Source organism: Oncorhynchus mykiss, chromosome 4 (assembly GCF_057628025.1).
Source record: "Oncorhynchus mykiss isolate SJ-2025 chromosome 4, ASM5762802v1, whole genome shotgun sequence".
NCBI classification, from domain to species: domain Eukaryota; kingdom Metazoa; phylum Chordata; class Actinopteri; order Salmoniformes; family Salmonidae; genus Oncorhynchus; species Oncorhynchus mykiss.
The window spans coordinates 17306018-17327755 of record NC_143025.1 but is presented as its reverse complement, the minus strand read 5'-3'; the positions used below and the strand labels follow the sequence as shown (position 1 = coordinate 17327755).

Below are 21738 nucleotides of genomic sequence, written 5' to 3'. Positions count from 1 at the left end.
GAGCGTAGGGGTTGGTAATCTTCTGTAGTTGAGCCATGATTGGCTCAATGTTCTGTCACTCATGGGGACACTAGATCACTGCAAAATCTACAGGGAGAGCTAGAAAGTTTAATCAGTTTTCATGTGGTTTCTTCCTTCACAGACTCCATGAAATGATGACCGCTTCCTGGTCAAAGGATTAATTCTGTGTGTGGTTTCCTAGAAACAAGGTTGGCTGATCTTACCCCTATGGCTCAACTTAAACCGCCAACCCCTAAAGTGTAAAGGAACGCATGTTTAAATCTCTTCAAATATTTGACCTCCTTCATAACATTGAGCTTGTCAGGTGTGTGATCCAAGAGTGTGTCAGATGCATCCCTTTCTGAGATGCAGTAAAAAAAATAATAATCAAGAAATCAAGATCTTAAACTCTGTAAAATGTGATTAATGCAACAGGCCTCAATGTTCAACCAACATCTACTCACCAAATCTACCTATCATCATTCTAGAAAAAAAGAATAGAAAACAGAAATGTTATTGTCATACCTACGTATACAATAAGGATCCCCCTCTCCCCCCAAAAAAGAAACCTAACAAAAACTGAACAATAGTACTTACTCTGTAGTGCTCGTCAGCTCCTTGGTCACATGGCGTCTGCAGTACGCCCTCCCTTTTCTAAAACAAACAATCTATACAGGTCAGTGGAAGAATCGGAATTGCGTCCTATCTCCACGTCTCCTCAAAACCCATTGGATGAGAAAGCCAGAGGTCCCTCCCAAGCGAGGATGAATGCAATTGAGATTCTCCCAATGAGTCATCATTTATTATTTTATTTCACCTTTATTTAACCAGGTAGGCCAGTTGAAAACAAGTTCTCATTTACAATCATGATGTGCAACAGATAATAGATATGTGTTGTGTCTCCTCACCTTGACCACCACCACCTGTACAGACATGTGTTTAGACAACCTGATGGGGGACAGATAGTGCATGGCCAGAGTCACCAGCAGGTACAGTATGGCCACCAGGTTCTTAGTATGGATAGCTGTGGATGGAGGAGGGGACCAGCAGAGGGAGCTGTCAGCATTCACCAGGTTTTAATTGTGACTACCGGTACTAAGGTAAAATGTTTAATGAAGTGCTTTCTAGAGGTAAATTTAATGGTAAAATTAGGATTTTTATTAGATACTTTGTTAGCATGATATCAAAGATAACTGATCACAATGCAGAATGTATTATTAAGTGTGTTAAATGTTGTGTTAGCCACTCGGACTGGCAATTGAATGGCACCTATCAATGTTTGGTCTTAGACTGTAAAATACAACTCACAGTCAACGCTCTACTCAATGGACCAGCTGTGAGGCCTGAGCAGCTGGTTGACAGACTCCAGTACAGTTTGGAGCATCTGCTTCTGTCCTCTCTCTGACTGGGTCACCTCAGCCACATTTATCTTCCGACCCGACAGCTTCTCTGTCACCAGCAGAGAAGAGACACACAGGGACTTATAAAGCAGTCGCTCAGAGCATCATAATAAACACAAACACACATACACTGCAAATGCTTTATAAACACTCACCCTAAACAGTTACACCATTTATCCGAATCAAAGAAACTGAAAACAGTGATGTTGATAGCATCAAAATATTATATAGTTCATCAGAAAAACACCAAGCTCAGCCACAGACAGACACTACACAGAGTACAAACAAATGATTCCTTACCAAATAACTTCTAGAGCACCTGTCCATCATAGCAATCCTCCTCCAAGTCTTTGAAGATGATCCTGTCCTCCTCCAGCTCATTGTTGATCCAGTCTAATAACACCTGGACACAGCAACATCCTTTAGCATCAGTGTATGTTCTCAAAATAAAGGGATACACACTACTGAGAGATGTGGATAAGTCACCAACCCTCTGAAGATCTTTCAATGTAGGATTCTCTGGAAGTTGGGTTCAGCATGTTCCTCTCAGCATCCACGAAAGTTTTACACTTTTGATCAGCTGAAAGCTTAGATGCAGCAGGTCTCATAAATTATAATCGATTGCCTTGAAAAACATGGTCTGTACTACAGAAATAATCTTCTGGGGCAGGGCTATGACACATCCGTCATGAGTGGAACGCATTCTGCTGTGTCTGCACGGATTAAAAACAGCGCGAGATTAGCATTTTATGTGCACCGTAATGCACAGTGTTTGAATTTGGTTCTTGTCGATGTTGTAAAATCAGTGCCCGAGGCAGTTCACTTTTTTGCTCTCCTGCAGAAGCTTTATAACTTTGTATCTGGCTCATACGCTCATCTCAAGTGGCTTGCAGTTCAGAAAGAGATGTATCCACAGCAGCAGCCCAGGGAACTATAGAGACTTAAGGTGGGCATGCAGATACATGGCATGCCGTAATCTGAGGGACAGGCTTCCAGCAGTTCTGAGAGTGCTTCAGGATATCACACTTGAAAATAGTGGTGATAGATCAGTGGAGGCAAGGGGCCTTCTTTCTCAGATAGATTTACATTTCATAGGGCTTTTGTTTACCTTTTATAAAGTGCTTGGTGATGCCAAATGTCTTTCTGACATGCTCCAATCGAACTCTCTTGACCTAGCAAGGGCTGTGGATCTAGTAGGTGCCCTTACACATTACAGGACTACAGAAGTGAGGGTTACTTTGGAGAACTATGGGAAGAGATTGCAGAGCACTGAAAAATAAGTGTACAAACAGCATGTAAAAGACAGCCTAAAACAAGCTTAAGATTTCACGACTCATTGATGATGAGCACTGTAGCACAGAAAAATTGTGACCAAAGTGATGTTGAGAGCTTCCAAAGATCTATCTATTATCAGGTGCTTGACAGTCTCACAGCTGAGTTACAGAGGCGTTTTTCAAAGAAGAATTGCGAGATAATGCAAGGGGTCCAGTCTCTCAACCCAAAGAATACAACATTCTTGAATAAGGAGCCTGTTTGCCTTTGCTCAGACCTTTGAGTCAGATTTAGAGGACCTCAAACATGAGGTTCATCAAACCAAGCTGCTTCTTGATAGGAGAGAGAAAAGTGGAAGGGACAGACCGTCTACTCTCCTGGACTTTGTTGTGTTTCGAGAACCCTTATAAAGGTCTTCCATGAGCACTTTCGACTTTCTAAGATTTCTGTTGTTACACCAGTCAGCCGTGTTTCTTGCGAGAGAAGCTTTTCAGCTATAAATCTGATTAAAACCCACCTGTAACGGTACAAGCTACATAATTTTCACATTTACATTTTTGTCATTGAGCAGATGCTCTTCTCCAGAGCGACTTACAGTCTTGCATCCTACTTATAAGTGGTACTTATGTTATAGCAGTTTTAAAGTTGAAGAAATGCCTTGAGAAACTAGCCAATCTCTCATATGGGCCGTTCAGTTCTGTTGTTTGGGGGGCAGGATCTCCAAGTAAGGTTTGGACGGTCTGGCACACTGATTGGGCTAGTGAGGTCAAGAGAGTGACACTGTTAAATATCACAGTCTATGAGTGACAGTCACCTCCAGGACTGTACACAGTTTCCCCCCCAGCCAGGGACATCGGGAGGTGGGTCTGGTGGGCAAAGATGTCTGGGGTTTCACACATGACCCTGGGACAAAACATGGAAGACATTCATTACAATAAAATGACAATCCCTCCACACTCAAATGGTTATTCATAGAAAGGTTGAATGCCTTACCTCTGGGTCTCCAATGGCAGAGTCAAAGTCAGCACAAACAAATACCAAACCTGGGCTGAACTGAAACAAAGAGCATTGATTTAATTCAGTCATCATTTGAGATTGAAATGTAGAGATTGATCATCAGACATGTTTTGTGAGTGCTGCAGATGCAGGAGAATGCCTCACCTCATATGCGAGAACATGGAAGACGGAAAGGTAATCACTGTTCTCCTTCCTCACCTGTAACCACTCAAGAGATAAAATGAGAACTGAAGGCATAATGCTACTGAGGAAGAAACAAGGTCTTCTTAGAATTGAAATGACTTCTAGAATTCTACTTCTATGGCATTGACCTGGTTCCAGGTTAAGTTGCACCACACATTCTCCTATTCTATTTTCAAAGGCATACACTGGAATCCGTTAGGAGTGGGTTCTATCCAGGTCCTGCTCACCTCTTGACATTCTAGTGTTTCTTAGCATAGTGGGCAGCGATGGCTTGTTGTAAAAACACAGAAGCCGTTGCCAGACTGTGGTGTCTTGGGGGTCTGATAGGAGGGAGAGAATACCAACTACCAGATACTGTTAACTGACATACATGAAGTCCATGACACCTCGAGGGGCATTGTAAACATAACAGCTGAGGGCTAATCTCTTTATATAAATCAAAGACCACTTTGGAAACAAGTGTTTAATTATGAATTGTAAGTGCTATCCTCTGAGAATACATTGTACATGCTGTTTGTTTTTTACCCCCAAAATTATATTAACCTATTATTATTATTGTTGTGGAAAATGTAATCCAAAGATTAAGGCAGAGTATTCAATTGTATAATAACTTTAATCAAGCAACTGCAGGGGAGGGAGATCTGATTTCACAGGGAAGAACTCAGGAGTAAATGGTTCCATGTCTCTTATATAGTGGGAGGTGATAACACAATCATATTATTTAGGCAGGTTATTTTATACAAGCAACAGTTCCAGAACACAATGACCTTGTGTTAGGGTGCAGACATAACAGGAGTCTATGAAAGGCATAACGTCACAGTGCAACACAGAACACATCCCTTGAAAAGTTACAACAGCTCACCCCACATCCTGTTCCCTGTCCCTTCAGACTCACCTGACCAGAGCCATACCGTTCCTCACTTTCCCCGTCATCACACTGTCCACCAGTGGTAGATGTTCTACAGTTGACCAAGATATCCGACACCTTAGCTAGCCTCTGCTTCTGTCAGTTTCAGTCGTGTTTTTTAAAAATATATTGTTTTGTTGTTTTTACCTTGACTGCACTACACATATCTCAATTGGGACAATAAAGATAATTATAGATAGCCCAGTTCATCTCACTGGTTAGAAGTAGACTTATCCATACTGCAGTGTGCATAGAACAACATTATGTACAATAAGGATGGAGAATCACATAGGAGTTTGTAGCGGGTCATCTGCTCATAAATCAAAGCCGTTCCAGATCTCTTTCAACAGAGTTGTAAGGACTTTAAAGCAAAGTTAAGGGAATGTAAATAGCTGTACCTGTAAAACACGCTGCAGAGCAATACAACTTTATATTGGATTTAGAGGAACACATTGTGTATTTATTAGAGATGTTTGTGTCACCTGACCACAGGACAGTTTTGATTGGTTTTCATAACAAGGAACGTGGACATTTACATATTTTGAATTTTGTTAATGAAATTGAATAAAGTGTGACGTGCAGATGTTGAGGTAAAAAAATGTTTTTTAAGTAAAAGTCAAAACTTCTCTCCCTTGTGGTATGAGTTGGTATAATATCTTACTTAGGCCATGTAAAAAAAATTAAAAAATATGGTGGTCACTCACAAGGTTACACCAGTCCTGCTAGAAAATAATGTGCTAGGGGGATATGGAAGAAAATCACACTAACACAGATTCAAATATATAAACAAATCTGAAGTGCTCCGTTACAGAGATTTGTTTTCAGAGCATGACATAACAGAACATTAAGTAAAACTGCATGAGATCCTTCTCAGTATACCAGGGTAACTGGCTGGTGACTGGATCCTGTCAAACACAGATTGGAGCCATGGCACTGATAGCAGGCAATCACTACAATAACTACTGCCAGCTGGCAAGAGCCACCCTGCCAGACGGTAAGCTCCACAGCACCTGCCATGACCAGCAGCAACCGGGGCATTGTCTCAGTGCCGACTAGAACCCAAAACAGAAAACTGATCTTTCATTGCCAAGATGCATCTTTACTGCCACCAACCAGAAATAAGTACCCCCAAAGCACAACACTACTATACATGATAATGTCTATTGAATAAAAGTGTTTGTCAAGCAACATTAGTTTTATGACAGTAAATGCTCCCATTGTTTGACGACAGGACTGTAATTCATAGGACTGATCTTCTTGGTCTGAATAGTTACTATAGGCATCATGATACTCTGAAAGTGACACAGGTTGGAACAGAATGCTGTATCTCAAATGTCTGATGAAACAAACCTTCTCCAACAGTCTTCACTCAACATTTTAATTCTCGCTCTGTAAAAAAAAAAAAAGAGAGAAAAAAGAGCTTGTTTCAAAAAAAAAAAAAAAAAAAGCTAAACATTTTAGTTAAATAAAGCAAAGGATAATTGCGTACAATCAGAGACAGTTCATTGTAGTCCTGTGGGAAGTAGCAGGGGCGTCAAGTTTTTTTTATCTGTCTTTGGGGAAGTGGGTGACAGAGTCGAGGTGGTGGCCCTTAAAGAGGAAACCTTTCTACCAGTTCCAGAGAATAGATATTGCGATAGATTGCCTGAATTGATACGATAACAATACATAGAACAGTAATGTGCACCACTGTTTAGTATTACTACTAGTTTGTTGTAGCCATCACCCATATTAGCTACTGTTATGGTAGTGAATGGTATCAGCAAAATGCTGCATGCAAAAGTGGCCGTATCGATCATTTTAGGTTTATCGTCCCAGCCCTACCTCAGAACACCCCCATGGGTTACTGAGAAACTCCTAGAAACACATCACTTATTTCAAAATCATATCTCTGAACCCCACCAGTGCAGGAACGCTTTAAAACCTCCTGATAAAAAAAGGAAATAACAACAGAGATGTTGCTCTTGGTTGTGTGGGTGGCTCTGATGATTTCCATCATCACTATGACACACCTTGAGGAATGACTTTTGGCTTGGCAAAGTACCAAACACACTCCCACAGTCTACAGATACTCGCATACAGTATGGACTGCTCTGCAGCCTGTAAAAACAGCCCAGTAGTCTAGGCAATGTAGTTCAAGGGCTTATTGAGGAGAAAGTAACAATACAGAAGGTTCAGATAGAAATGTATCGCGTAGACAAGATATGATCGTCATATCGAATAGGGGAATTGTGTCAGCTCTATTCATTAAATTTCTATCTGCAATGTTCGACGTCGCTGGATACAGCTCAGTAAAACATTGTTCCGTGTTGTGTTAGTTGAGCCAGATGGTGTTGAGCTGGGTCTGGTTCTTGATGCTGGTGTCCATCTTGAGCACCTCTCTGATGGCCATGGTGGCATAGGTAGAGGGAGGCAGAGAGAACTCCATCCTCAAAGCCCTGTACTTCCCCTCTGGAGGTGGGAGGAAGAGAAGAGAGGAGGGATGATGAAGAAAAAAAGAGTGAGGCAGAAACTTCACCAGAAAGCGGGCTGTCAAGAATTATTTGTTTTTCTCTACCACTTAAAAATGGGGGTACACATACAAGCCAAGTTGAGGAGGAACACAAGTGATCAATGTACAGCAACATGAAGCTACAACAGACCTTTGTTGAAGACCGGAGGAGGTTGGTCCTCTAGTTTCTCCACATCAGTGTGAACCAGAGAGATACGAGGGTCATCATAGTTAATCACCTCCCTACACAAGGAGACGTAACAAGAAATACAACTCAACATTGTACCTGAAGAAATTGAGGACAGATTATCAAAAAATGTATTTGAAGTGCATTTAACAAAAGCCTCAATAATTATTAGGTGGGTGCTTATACATTTGTCCAGTATCACACATGTACAAGTGTGTATTATTCACATGTAAATTGGACATGTGTTTTTTGCATATCCCAACTCCCCGAGACACCCGTGGTGAGCGGGGGGTCACAGCCAGGGTCAGCCATTATCAGTGGTGACCTAGGAGCAATTAGGGTTAAGTTCCTTGCTCAAGGGCACATTGAAAACTGTCACCTTGTTAGCTCGGGGATTCAAACTAGCAACCTTTCAGTTACTGGCCCAACGCTCTAACCACCAAGCTACCTGTTGCCCTAATAAATAAATAAAACACATAGTACCAGTCAAAAGTTGACAACTACTCATTCCAGGGTTTATATTATCTACATTGTATCTACATTGTAGAATAAAAGTCAAGACATGAAAACTATGAAATAACACACACGAATCATGTAGTAAGCAAAAAAAAGTGTTAAATCAAAATATATTTTACATTTGAGATTATTCCCTCTCAACCAGCATTTCAATTAACAGGTGTGCCGTGTTCATTTGTGGAATCAGTTGAGCCAATCAGAACAGCTCAAATAAGTAAAGAAAAACAGTCAAGAAAATGTCAAGAAAGTTTCTTCAAGTGCAGTCACAAAAACCATCAAGTGCTATGATGAAACTGGCTCTGAATGAGGACCGCCACAGGAAAGGAAGACAGAGTTACCTCTGCTGCAGAGGATAAGGTCATTAGAGATTGCAGCCCAAATAAATGCTTCAGAGTTCAGGTGACCTGGCCTCCACAATCACACATCCTCAATCCAATTGAGATGGTTTGGGATGAGTTGGACCGCAAAGTGAAAAAAAAGCAGCCAACAAGCAAGCACTCAGCATAGGTGGGAACTCCTTCAAGACTGTTGGAAAAGCATTCCAGGTAAACCAGGTTGAGAGAATGCCAAGTGTGTGCAAAGCTGTCATCAAGGCGAAGGGTGGCTACTTCAAATATATTTTGATTCGTTTAACACTTTTTTTGGTTACTACATGATTCCATATGCGTTTCATAGTTTTGATGACTTCACCATTATTCTACAATGTAGAAAATAATTTAAAAAATAAAGACAACCCTTGAATACACCACGTCCTGGTGTACAAACGTTTGACTGGTACTGCATATCACACTCACGCACAATTTTTATTAAATAAAGAAATCCTCAGCTCCTTTTTAATGTCTTTGGAATGTGTAACGACATTTTGCATAATACTATTAGATAGCTCTTTACTAGTTAGCTATGACAGAAAAATGTTATATTACTTGATACCGAGGTGATAGTGAGTGTTACAGACCAGCTGACGTCACTGGGTTTGATGAGGATGCGACGGTAGGCCCCGGCCAGAGAGTAGTCCCTCACCCTGTGTCTCATGTTGTCAATGTCCAGGTTATCTGTACTCAGCTTCTCCCTGTAGCCCTTCCCCACTGTTACATAACAGGAGGAAAGGACACAATCACATCTGAAACACACACCTCACCCACATATCTAAATAGAAGTGTATACTCCAGAGATATAGTAGTCCAGAGATTGAAATTCTTCTCCTCCTCTGCTTCTACCCCCACAAACAACAGGCATCAGAACAGCAGTTGTGTGGGAACTGTGCCCTAGCATGGAGGATAGGAGAATGCAGGGCTCTCTTACCGTGGTGAGTGGGGTAGATGACATCAAACCCTGGTAGGGGCATCACCACGTCCTGAATAGAGTGGGTCTCTGCCTCGGCTGCAGACAGCACGAACGCAGTGCCTGGAGATAGAGGGCGAATAGGATGTGTACATTAGTTGGTTTGAGCCCCTACATAGAATAAACACTAACTCAGTCCAGCCTAGCAGGTGGTCTTGAAGCCCTCTGTTCGACGTGGATTATCACACTTGAGAGCCATCTGTGAGACAGGCACACTGGGCTGTGTGCTCGTCCTCTACAGAAGATTTAACAAAGGATTTAAAACTCAGTTGTCCCCAAATACACCCACACGAAGGCGCACAAGACAGATAGGACCCACCTCCTCTGAGCACGAGGTCTCCCTCCACAGCCTTCAGCCCGAAGGCCTCAATGCGTCTGCTGACCATGGTGTTCCACATAAAGCTCTGGTAGCTGTGGATGTACATCAGCCGGTTGTTACGAGGGATCTAGAAGATGAGGGCCAACACAGGGAGTTAACCCACCGTAAGTAAACCTGACGAAAACAGACTGAATGAATCAAACAAATCAACAGTGGACCCGTGCGGTCAAGTTTGTTTCTCACCTTTTACAACATTTAATAACATAGAATCCATTGGAAACACACAGGGATAAATAAATCATGTACACGATGTTTGGAAAGTGTGTGCAAGTCACCCATTACTTCCCGATTAGTCATAACAGTGCATTTGCCAGTTAGTTTGTAAAAGCTGGCTCAGCTCACCATGGCAAATGCAGTGATGATGTTCTTCTTGCCGTACATGGAGAGGCCTCGGAGCAGCTGTCCCTCCACACAGCGTTTCACAGGTAGCTTCTTAAGCGCTGCCTCTGGGTCCTGGGACTGGGCCCACTCCTCACGACACTTCACTAGGTAACCTTTCTCCGCTGTAGAGAAAGGTCACGGCAAATTAAGTTGAACACATGATCTTGCAATAATGCTTTGGCCATCTGGTAGCTGACATTACATGAAAAACATTCAAAACCGAGTCAAATGAAGGAGAGTGGTTGTTTACCTCCAGGGCGAGGCTTCAGGATCAGATCTATCACTTCATTCCAGTTGTCTTGCAGGATGGCTCTGGTCCAGACACAACAACAGTCAAATCACCTATCCCCTGCCTACCCCATACCCGTGGGCCAGTTACACCATGCACAGAGTAGTCATGTTCTTGCCTGCATACCCTATACCCTATGTATGTCACGGGAGGCTGCTGAAGGGAGGACGGCTCATAATAATGGCTGGAATGGTATTGTGTTTGATACCATTCCACATATTTCATACCAGCCATTACTATGAGCCCGTCCTCCCCAATTAAGGTGCCACCAGCCACACGTGTGTGTGTGTCTGTCCTTACTTGCCAACCTGGTGTGTGGGCACGGCAGTGGTGCCAAAGCGCTGCATGCCGTAGTAGTTGATAAAGCCTGTCTCTCTGAGGGAGGTCATGGCCTGCTGGACCTGGTCATCTGTCCCGGTGATGTTCCTGTGGGAGACAACCAGCCAGTAACAAAACAGCAACACCGAGCAGATTAAAAGTTGTTGCTATTTGAATAAATGGGGATTGGGGAGTAGTTATAGTTACAAAGAATGTTATAGCAAAGACAGACATCACACACAGCTAGTATTCACTGACCTGATGACCACAGTGAAATGATTTCCCCGTAGTTCCCCCAGTTTCAGAGGGTGTTTCTTGTAGCAGAAGTTTCCCAGCTTGAAGTTATTGAGGCACTTGTTAAGGTGAGATAGTCTTTCTGCTGTGACCCTGAAGTCACAGGCAACATAAAGGCCCAGTGCAGTCAAAAACAGGATTTGCCTGTGTTCTATATACAATTCCACACAAGGAGGCTAGAATAATAGTGTGAAAATTGTGATAATGCTTTTTAGTGTAAGAGGTGTTTGAAAAGAGTGCCTGAAATTTCTGCTTGTTTTGCGTGGGTGGAGTTTTGGCCTGTCTGGCAACAATCACCAGGCAGTATAAGTTCATAGACCAATAAGATCGATTTCAGGTAAAATACCCCTCCAATTAGGCCCCTCACTCAGACCACTCCCAGACAGTCCTAGTAAAATTCTTGCTTGAGGAATTGCTCTTTGCTAAGAAGCAATTTTTGTAAAAAAATATATCTAAACAACCTTTTAATTGAAAACAATCACAGTAAAGGCTCTCCACAGCGATTTCATAGTCAAATAGAGCTACAGAGCTCCGTTTGTGCCGGGTTCCCAAAATCCTGCATCACAAAAGTATGTAGAACTACGTAGAGCTACGTAGACAAACCTCCGTTGGATCTGTTGCAGTTCCATTGCATAGAGGATGTAGAACTACGTAGAGCTACGTAGACAAACCTCCGTTGGATCTGTTGCAGTTCCATTGCATAGAGGATGTAGAACTACGTAGAGCTACGTAGACAAACCTCCGTTGGATCTGTTGCAGTTCCATTGCATAGAGGATGTAGAACTACGTAGAGCTACGTAGACAAACCTCCGTTGGATCTGTTGCAGTTCCATTGCATAGAGGATGTAGAACTACGTAGAGCTACGTAGACAAACCTCCGTTGGATCTGTTGCAGTTCCATTGCATAGAGGATGTAGAACTACGTAGAGCTACGTAGACAAACCTCCGTTGGATCTGTTGCAGTTCCATTGCATAGAGGATGTAGAACTACGTAGAGCTACGTAGACAAACCTCCGTTGGATCTGTTGCAGTTCCATTGCATAGAGGATGTAGAACTACGTAGAGCTACGTAGACAAACCTCCGATGGATCTGTTGCAGTTCCATTGCATAGAGGATGTAGAACTACGTAGAGCTACGTAGACAAACCTCCGATGGATCTGTTGCAGTTCCATTGCATAGACAATGTAGAGCCCTTAATGTACTTAATTGTTACCCAGAAATGGCTGCGTTGGACTTAATTAATAAGAACATAATTACATGTTTGTCAGTTTGATGAGTGGCAGGCAACCACACTCACTTGAGAACTGCAATCTCCTGCACAGTGATGGCTCTCTTGTCCTTGGTCCCCATGTAAGAGAACACATTAGGCCTCATCCTAGAGAAAAGCAGACGCACAATGTCAGTCAGGGGTTGTACAGTTTAGTATAAGTTTTTCTTACACATCCTGTGAGAAATGCTATGAGAAAAAAAACAAGTGTTCTACCTGAGGAACTTGGACAGCACGTTGATGGCCTCCATGGTGTCCTTGTTCTCTTTGTAAAGGACAAAGTGGCAGAAGGCCCCACGGCTCTTAGGCCAGGAGTGTTTCCTGGGGGCTGTCCAGGGACACAGGAGTAAGTCGTGGAGACACAGGCAGAGGATCAGATATCTAACACCTTCTGTCAGCAGAGAATACATCCTCATCAGTGTTCAGGCCTTTGATAAGTTACTGAAACTACCTGGCGCTTTCATCTTTTTGGGTGGAAGCAGCTTCGTTACGGGCCCCAACACATACAGCATTAACCACTTCTCTAACAAATTATGCCGGGAGCATCCTGCATGTCCCAAGATGTCTGAATAATTTAAATGCTGCACTTGAACACTCATTCCCCATTGCTCTAAAGTATAAACTAACCAACTGAGGTTCTGTTCCCTTAGCCTGAACAATATGATAACAGTTCATCACACCCTGAAAATAGTCATGACTATTTATTTACCATAAAGACAATTGTGCAAGACTGATGATGCCATGACAGATAAGGAGCTGATACTTAATCAGATGTGAGGCTACAAACATTTAGACTAGTCTCCTGAAACCTTTAAATTGCATATACCTCTCTTTTTCTGAGCAGTGTGGACAAGGATTTCTTACCTGCAGCGATTTTGACCTCTGTCCACACAGAGAAGAGCAAAAGGAATAGAATATAAACGATAAAAGACTGTTACTAAAATAAGTTTATGGACCGTTAGGCAGACAGACCGACGGGGGTGGCGAACCAGCATGCAGGTTTGGAGTGCTGTTGTGTCAAACCATTTCTGTGCAGCAAGTCGTGTGCCAAGGGCATGACAAAGCAATTATTTTATGACAACAGTGCTGTGCTCTTTTTGCACAAGCTACTGAATTCACAGGATATTATTGATGTGAATAATGTCAATGTCTTAACTGATCTCAAAATAGGCCAGTCAAGGAGATTCTGCTGATTTGTTGGGCCTAAAAGTCAAGATCTATGTGCTCTCTCACAGGCCATGGGCCTGGTCAGGATCTTCATGCAGGTTTGTTGTGTTGACATTGCACATGCACCTGTTCATTCATGCAGCCTGCATTTTATCCCATACGCTAGCCAACCCAGTATTTTTTATTTTATTTAACTAGGCAGTAGCTACTCGGCTCAGACAGAACCACATGCAGTGAGAACCAAAGAGGCCAAGCTGAACAAGGGCATGCAGCACAACCCTTTCCAACCATTCAACAATAACTTTCCTTATTCTGAAATGTAAACTCTTTATTGAAGCAAGAGACACAAACTTGAGAGCGACTTGATTCTGTTCTATGACAGACGTTACAGAGATTTCACCCTGCGAAAATAAACCAGAGAGATACAAACCCAGAAAAGGTCCATTACACCCATCTCCCATTCTCTTGTCTCTACCTGCGAGTGCTTTCTGCCCGGCTGCGTGGTAGGCTACGATGAACTTCTTTCCCTCCTGCTCCTCTGTCTTGGTCTCCAGTCCAGGGTACAGGGTCTTGACAGCTTTGTGGACCAGGGTCCGTTTCTCTTTGGTGTCATCCGCCATCTGTGTTCAACCAGAAGCAACTGGTCACCTTTCAAGATAGGTGAACTATTCAACGTTATATAAACCCACTGATCAAGGTGGATAACAAACTACTACTAAATTCTCAGACTTAATTAATGGGTTTGGAGAAAGTCAGCGTATTTACCTCTATGGACACGTTGCCCTCTTTTTTCTTGAAGAGCTGCAGCTGCTCAAGTTGGTGTTTCTGCTCCTCTGTGAAAACCTCAGACCCTGGCTGCTCTGCCACACTGGCTTCCTAGCACAAGACAAACCCAACATCAGTTTAAAGATGGAATCCACAGTTGGGGAAGCAGGACTAACTGGTGTCTCCAGGTGGCCACACACATCTCTCCAAAGTGTGCACAGTTGTCCCTAAGCAATTTTATGATTCGAAGAAGAATCTTCAACTATAAGGTACTTTTTGGAGCTCTCTTAGCTGTGCTGCTGAGGAACTAGAGCAAGCACACTTGTAGTTTTGTTTGGAACACAACCTACATCCCTGAAATCACAACTACTGTTGTTGTTTACGCAATCCAAAAGCGGCCCATTATAAATTGCAATTTGAGTCAGGTGGCCATGATTTCTATGCTTGTTCTCTTGCCAACGTGACTAGCTAAGTTATAAAATATGATCTTACACAAGGCAATTTGGTGCAGCTAGGAAGAAGTCATGAGTGCATTCAGGTGCGTGTGCTTTCTTCACAATATAACATATGCTCATTGTGTTCAGAACTACCCAGGGTATGACGACACTTCATCTTGTAAGTTGACTTCAAACATAGAAATCATAAATATTGACACTGTATATGACATGAATTTTGAAGTGAGATGGGACTGGGACTCACGGGTGTTTGGCTTGCTTGTCAAGGATGTATTTACTATAATCCTTAACATCTCATCTTTCAAAATACACAGAGTCCTCTTAATTTACAGCATTTCTCTTACTTAGACAAAACATTTTCTAAAGTTACCCAATTACCAGGAGGGATGAGGTCAACTTCTTGTTGTGCGCGGTGCTCAAATTCAGAACAGCTGTCAGTCAAAACCCATACAGCACTGTGAAGTGCAGAGGAATAGCTTTGACGTCACGTATAGCATGTTACTGTACAGCCACGACGTTCCAATTTAGGTGCTTATTAGTGCTCAAATCTTCCATCTCAATCACGTATACGGGTACGAGTGTAAAGGGCTACGGAGTCAAGCTTTAACTTCAGGAATGATTATGTTTCACTCTAAAACTGCAAGACGAAAGACAGTTCTACTGATACATTGTTAGCTCACCTCAGCCTCCTCAGGGACCGAGAGATCATCCAACTGCACTGTCTTCCCTTCTTTGTTGACCTCATGTACGACAAAGTCAGAGTACCTAAATAAAGAGTATTAGATTTTCTGTCATAGTGAAACGCACACAGCAACACATATACATCACGCCATGGATCAGATCACACTACAGCCTGACTGGAATCAGTACAAACCTCTCCTTGAGGATCCCAGAGAAGCCCTTGTGTTCACTGACAAATTTCAGAATCCCCACATCCAGCTCTGTGAGCCCATGCTTCATCATCTCTGCAAAAGCCTCTCCAGAACCTAACCCAGCCCCTTCTCCATCCTCCTCTTCCAGTGGCTCTGTCTCCTCCCCCTCTGGCTCTTCTGCCTCATCCTGGGCTGGCTTGTGAGAGTGTCCTCCTTTGTTGTTCTCATCCTTCTGGACTCTGGGTCTCTTGGTGCTGTGGGCCACCTCATCCTCCAAGGCAGGGCAGGCCCTTTTCTCCCCCCCAGGGGAAGGGACCAGCATGGGCTCTGCATCCGCCATAGGACACAAGCTGAGGGTCAAGAGAAGATGACATGTGAATGAATAGGTCAACATCCCCACCACTACTAGACACTTCTCTTACACTAATTATTGGTAGAGTTGTGGCAAACACTGACTTAAAAAAAATATATTTAACATTTGAAAATGATGCATGTTGCGTTTATTTTTGTTCAGTGTAACTTGTTAGTATCAATGTAAACATAACATGATAATTATTCTGGTTGGCTATAATCAAAGACAGTAAGTACTCTGTGCTAGCTAGCGGGGTTCCTTGCTGAAACAGTGTAACAACAACTTTTCACCCTGTGACTAGGATGTAAAGACATTGTTGGTACAGTTCCATCCAACTGTCGAATTGCAAATAAATGGCAGATGGTTAGGAGACGTGTTTAATTTCACATTTGTCTTTTGGCATCATCAACTGGCTAGGTAGCTTGGTTGCTAGCTAGCTAACGATAGATATTAGCGCATAACAATAACCTAAATCGTAACATGACTTGCTAAAGGAGCCAACACATGCTTAGCCATGGAAAAGCTATGCATCGTTACATGAATGCCAAATAAAATACTGACATAAACTGTTATTTAACTTTGAAATCTGATTCACCTACTTATTCAGTAGAGTACGCACAGCGAAGTACCCCAGTTTTCCTACACACGTGTGTGTGTGTGTGTGTGCTCGAATCCGGAAAAAGTCATGTCTTGAAACCCGCCCATATCAACACTTATTGGCTGAAGGACATGTCAATAAAGAAATCTCTCGTTTCTTTAACGGTAGTGGTACTCGTTAAGCATGGCCCGGTATCCCGGGTGTATGGATATTTCCAATGGAGCTGTCTAAAATGAGAGGTCGGGGCCCACAGATAGCATATGATAGCGAAACAAGTAATTTAGCACGTGGAGTAATTAGTAAGATTCTGTGTTTTCAAATACAAATGATTGCTTTGATAACAACGCGTTTATATGCCTTCCTAATGAAAACTAGTTCGAAAATTAAAACATATATTTTATGGAAAAGATATGTATGTTTCTGGAAGATGCACCATGCTGCCTTTTTCACAACCGGGCAGCGCCGATTACTGTTCGTTTTGAGAAGGTCACTCACCCCTTTTGCCCGTTTCTCTTACGGGACTGTTGCCCAGCATAATCGAATCCGCCGACTTGGATCAGAATTAGGGTTATATTGGCCAAACGACACAGTGTTTCAATATAACGCTATCTTTCATTTATGAATAGTTTATAATTCAGCTGCCTCATAGTGTTCAATGCCGATTATAGTTTATATATTTTATACTTCTAATAGTCTAGTAATAACTAGGCCTATAATAATAAAATGTAGGCTAATCGCAGTTTGCCAATCGCAGCCAGGCCTTTTCTAAAATGTAAATCTAAAAAATACAGATGTCGTTGAGAAATAGGCCTATTTGCAGGATAATTGTTGTTCTGGGTCAGATAAGGTTATATATGTGATCCAGGGTGAGATAATAACTGATTAGGTTTGCCATAATATGACCCACCAGCTATGGATTGATCGGGTGACACAACAGATAACTAAATTGCAGATACTTTTTGAAACTCATTGACCTAACCTGCTAAGCCTATTCTGGGTCCATTTGAGATAGGCCTAGTCATTCCCCAGAATCCTAAACAGCTTTGAACATTGGATGGGATCCTAAAGAAGGAAACTTTCCCAGAACCAGCATGTCAATAACATGTTTTGAAAAAAATATAAAATAGGGTGGACAATTCAGCAGGAGGCTCTGTGTTATTCAGGGTTCCCTTTGCTCATGATACGCCCCAGTTAACCTACACTCTCAGAAAAAAGGGTTCCAAAAGGGTTCTTCGGCTGTACCTTTTTTGGTTAGAATCCTTTTGTTCCATGTAGAACACTATGTGGAAAGGGTTCTACTTGGAACCAAAAAGGGTTCTTCAAAGGGTTATCCTATGGGGACAGCGGAAATAACTATTTTAGGTTCTAGATAGAGGCCTACTGAGCTAATAGTGCTTTGGCGTGGGGATAAATAGGGAAGCGGGCAGGGGAAATATTTTAATGTTCAAGACATCAGAGACATTGATAAAATGGGGATAGTCTAATGTTGTCCGTAGGGACTCAGTCTTTCTGGTTTTGGTTCTTTCAATTTAAGCGCTCCTTTTCGCGCTAACCTCAATTGTGACAGTTGTGCGCGGCCACGTAGTATAGAGCTCCAGTTCTTGAGCGCGCCTCCTCCTCCTAACGACAGAGGGAGTGCGCGTTCTCCAGAGAGAAGGCTGGAGACGAGAGAGTGTGAGATCTCGGCTGCTGCCGTTGAGCTGCCGCTGCTGCTGAAGCGAAGGAGGAAAACATCATGAGCTCCAGGAAAGGTATGAAAATATGTTCTATTTTTCAAATATTCCGACTACGGGACAGCTTTTGTTGGTTTTGATAAGAGGTGGTGAAATTACGCGCGTGCGGGGGTTTCCAACCTTTTTGGTTATGATGCTTGGCCGGGCCAGCTAAAGCTCGAGACTGATGTGTTGTTCTTTCTCTCTGTCCCTTCTCGGTGCTCGGACCTACTTCTACATTAATCTAATCTCTTCTAGTGATGGCAATCCAGGCCCGAAAGAGAAGGCCCAAGGGGAAAAAAGACAAAGCAGCCCACGGAAGGAGGTAAGCAGAGCGGTGTTCGGAATGGAGTGGTATTTGGTGGTGCTGTGCTCGTTTGTTATGTCTCTTGTGTCAGGTCGTGACAGCGGTTATTAAGCTTTCCATAGAACGTCAGCCAGCTAAGCTGTCATTGTTGGCAGTGGCTGGTTGAGTAGCTGGTGCGAAGGCAACATACGGGGGAAGAGTCTGTTTTGGGCAGGTATGGCAAAACGCACACATAGGCAGGCATATTGCGAGGGCGGTGGTGCAGGTGCTGGTACGGGAACGCTGGTCCAGCTCGCCTGGACGCTCCAACTGTGTGGTGTCGGAAGTTGCCATTGGCAACGTCCCTCGGGCCCCCTTGTGTATGGATAGGTCGATGGATATCTCGTGCCTGGAATGGCTTTTTGCCCAAGGAGGATATGAATTGCATGCTGGAGTTGTATATAGCAGGCCTAATACATCGGCAATGACTGACTCTTTCTGTGAAAACCCAACATGTTGTTGGGATTACCCAAACATGGGTTAATTTAACCATCAGTTGGATATTTTTTTACTTTCATGCTGGTTGACCTAGCAGCTGGGTCTTTTTGAATGTAATCGTTAGGTTATTTTTCAGGAGGCGTGGTTTATCAGGGGTGTGGCTTTCAGAAAGCTCTTATTGACAACCTGTGAGAGTAAATGTAGTTGTTGTTCATCATGTTACATTTACATACTGCAAATCAACATTTTCTTTAAAATGTTTAGCATTTTTACACATTCTTTTAGAATATAAAGATGATTTATTACCAGAGGTGTTGACTCGAGTCTGACTTGGACTCCACAAGATAGAAAATAAAATCACTTGACTTTGACTCGGAGCTTCAAGACTCGGGCCTCGACTTTGACTTGAGACTGATGACTTGAAACTATCAGGCGAAAGCGGAGAAGGGAGGCGTGCCCTTCTCAAATCGAACAGTAATCTGCGCAACTCTGTCATTTTGTCAACAAAGCAAAATGGTGCATCTTTTCCATAAAATACATGTTGTAATTTTCTAACTTGTTTTCATTGGAAAGGCAGATAAGGCGTTTTTATTAAAAGCAATCCCTTTTGCATGGGAAAACACAGAATCCTAGTAATTACTACACGTGATTAATTACGTCACTTTGTTTAGAGCCAACTTCACTGTGGGTTTTGAACTGGCTCACGCCTGGGATCCAGCCCAGTTCCAAATTGAACGCAATAAACTTTCAGCTGATGCAAAACACGCCTACACGGATTAATCAACCCCCCCCCCCCCCCCCCCCCCAAGGAGAAGCTTTTGTGGGGTTGCTAGAGTGAAACAATGGGAAAAATATAAACAATTCATACATATTCTAATAGGCTACATACAGAATAGCCTTTGCTTATTTGATCTGCATTGCACCAAATTCTTGTTTAAAAAAAACATCTAATCTGTGCTTCTCAACCAAAAAGTTGCGGTTCTTGACTGTTTACCAGTCATCAGCAATGATGCGCAAAGGCGGGCGCACATATACAGATTAGTGACCAGAAAGCGCTTGTTTAATTTTCTACAATTTTGCATGTCAAAAATAGAGTATCCTACCTAAATTGATATTATCCATTTGCATGCATCTTTGCTACAACAATCAGCTTGGTGTCATAGACTACACTAGACTTAGTATGATGTTTTACGTTTGGTATGGTTAAATAAGACAGATGGTTACTTAAGGCAAAAACTAAAGTAGGGTGGTTGGTCGGGGTGGGTGAGCATATAACACGAACATCTAGCAACCCAAAGGTTGTGATTTAGAATCTCAAAATGGACAACTTTAGCACTTCTTGCAACCCAAAGATTGTGACTTCAACTCTCATTACAGACAACTTTAGCATTTTAGCTAATTAGCAACTCTTCAACTACTTTGCAACTACTTAGCATGTTAGCTAACCCTTCCCTCAACCCTAAACTTATCCTTTTAGCTAACCCATCCCCTAACCCTAGCCATAAACTTTAACCTAACTCCTTAACTTAACCTTAGCTCTAACCCTAAGACCTAACCTAGCTAACCTAGCCACCTAGCTAGAATTCGTAACATATCATACATTTAACAAATTCGCAATATATTGTACATTTTGCAAATTTGTAACCTATTGTACGTGTTGCAATTCAAAACATGATAATACGAATTGTAATTCATAACATATCATACTAAATGGAGTGTTTTGGTTTTACATACAGATTAATACGTAATGCTCTGAGACCAGGTTGCAACAATAGGCTATCTGATGTTTTCATTGATCATTTACATATTTCAGCTAGGCCTAATTTGGGTGTGTTACAATTATATACCTCAGTGGTGGGTACTGGCTATATGTCTAAAGATAGCTGTAACATCACACTACCTTCAATACTTACGGGAGGAAGATGTATCTTTCAGGCAAATTTATTATGATATTTGTGAGGAAGAAAAAGGTGACGGACAGATCGTGCTTTCCATCCGATCCTGCAACCTCCGCTGCATAGAGGTAGGCCATATGATCCTGCTTGCTCTGGACTCCAGAGAAGTGACAATGTGACACGCTATCCCTAGTTGATATTGACTGCAAACATGAATGACTTTCAGATCAAAATGCAGTTGTAAAACACAGTTTATTTCGGTATCTTGTGTTTTGAAAATAAATGTATCACTGTTTATGGCTGTAATGACAGACTCCATTTGCACAGCGTTTATGCACACGTTGTTCGCCCTTTGAGCACGTGTGTGCGCAGGGGTCGGAACCACTCCTTTTTGGGGACTGAGCTAGAACAGATTGCTGATTTGATGTACAGCTATAGGATCTGGTCATATCTCAATAACCCAGCACCAATAACCCACCATCAACAACCCAACTTTGCTCTTTTTAAATAAAACAACCCAACTAAGTGACCCAATGCCTGCAACCCAGCAGTTGTGTGAACCAAACAACCCAGTATTTTTTTTCTGTGCTAGGTTACTTCAGCTGCAACTGAGACTGAAACCCTGAGCCTTGTTTGGGGGTTGTAAAAGAGATCTGACTGATGTGACAGGCTTCCTCGGCCTATTTGCAGTAATGACAGCACAGAGACCGATGAGCATCCCAAATGAATAAACTAGCTACTTTCGTCGATTTAAAGGCACTATATGTGAATCACACCAGGGTCTGTGGCTGCTAGATGGCTGTTGGTGATGTAGCCTAACAGAGTGTGAGTGTTTGTGTAGACGAAGGACTTCTACTAGAGTGAGAATGATCTGGTTTGGGTGTGTGAGTGCTGT

General features: G+C 42.5%; 2 protein-coding genes across 7 annotated transcripts in view; one reads left to right on the top strand and one right to left on the bottom strand.

Annotated features, from left to right (window-relative positions):
• Nucleotides 1-4466: 4466 nt before the first annotated feature.
• Nucleotides 4467-16572, bottom strand: LOC110521410 (pseudouridylate synthase 7 homolog). Its single transcript, XM_021598941.3, has 16 exons — nucleotides 16454-16572; nucleotides 15505-15852; nucleotides 15311-15395; nucleotides 14176-14286; nucleotides 13886-14030; nucleotides 12460-12571; nucleotides 12274-12351; nucleotides 10940-11068; nucleotides 10664-10789; nucleotides 10325-10386; nucleotides 10036-10196; nucleotides 9634-9760; nucleotides 9276-9377; nucleotides 8929-9058; nucleotides 7422-7513; nucleotides 4467-7230 (listed from the first exon to the last, which is right to left on the bottom strand). Exons 2-16 carry the CDS (start codon nucleotides 15840-15842, stop codon nucleotides 7094-7096), a joined length of 1935 nt encoding a protein of 644 aa, XP_021454616.2. The 5' UTR covers nucleotides 15843-15852; nucleotides 16454-16572; the 3' UTR covers nucleotides 4467-7093.
• A 1502-nt stretch (nucleotides 16573-18074) lies between these two features.
• srpk2 (SRSF protein kinase 2) overlaps nucleotides 18075-21738 on the top strand; it is a 105482-nt gene continuing 101818 nt past the window's right edge. For 4 of the 6 annotated variants that reach the window (XM_090231289.1, XM_036969498.2, XM_036969497.2 and 1 more), the window contains exons 1-2: nucleotides 18078-18203; nucleotides 18423-18489. In XM_090231289.1, the coding sequence (XP_090087415.1) occupies nucleotides 18188-18203; nucleotides 18423-18489 (83 nt within the window). In that variant the 5' untranslated portion in view covers nucleotides 18078-18187. Of the gene's footprint in view, nucleotides 18204-18422; nucleotides 18490-21738 lie in introns of all 6 variants that reach the window. The other 2 variants (XM_090231287.1, XM_090231288.1) reach the window with 1 other exon arrangement.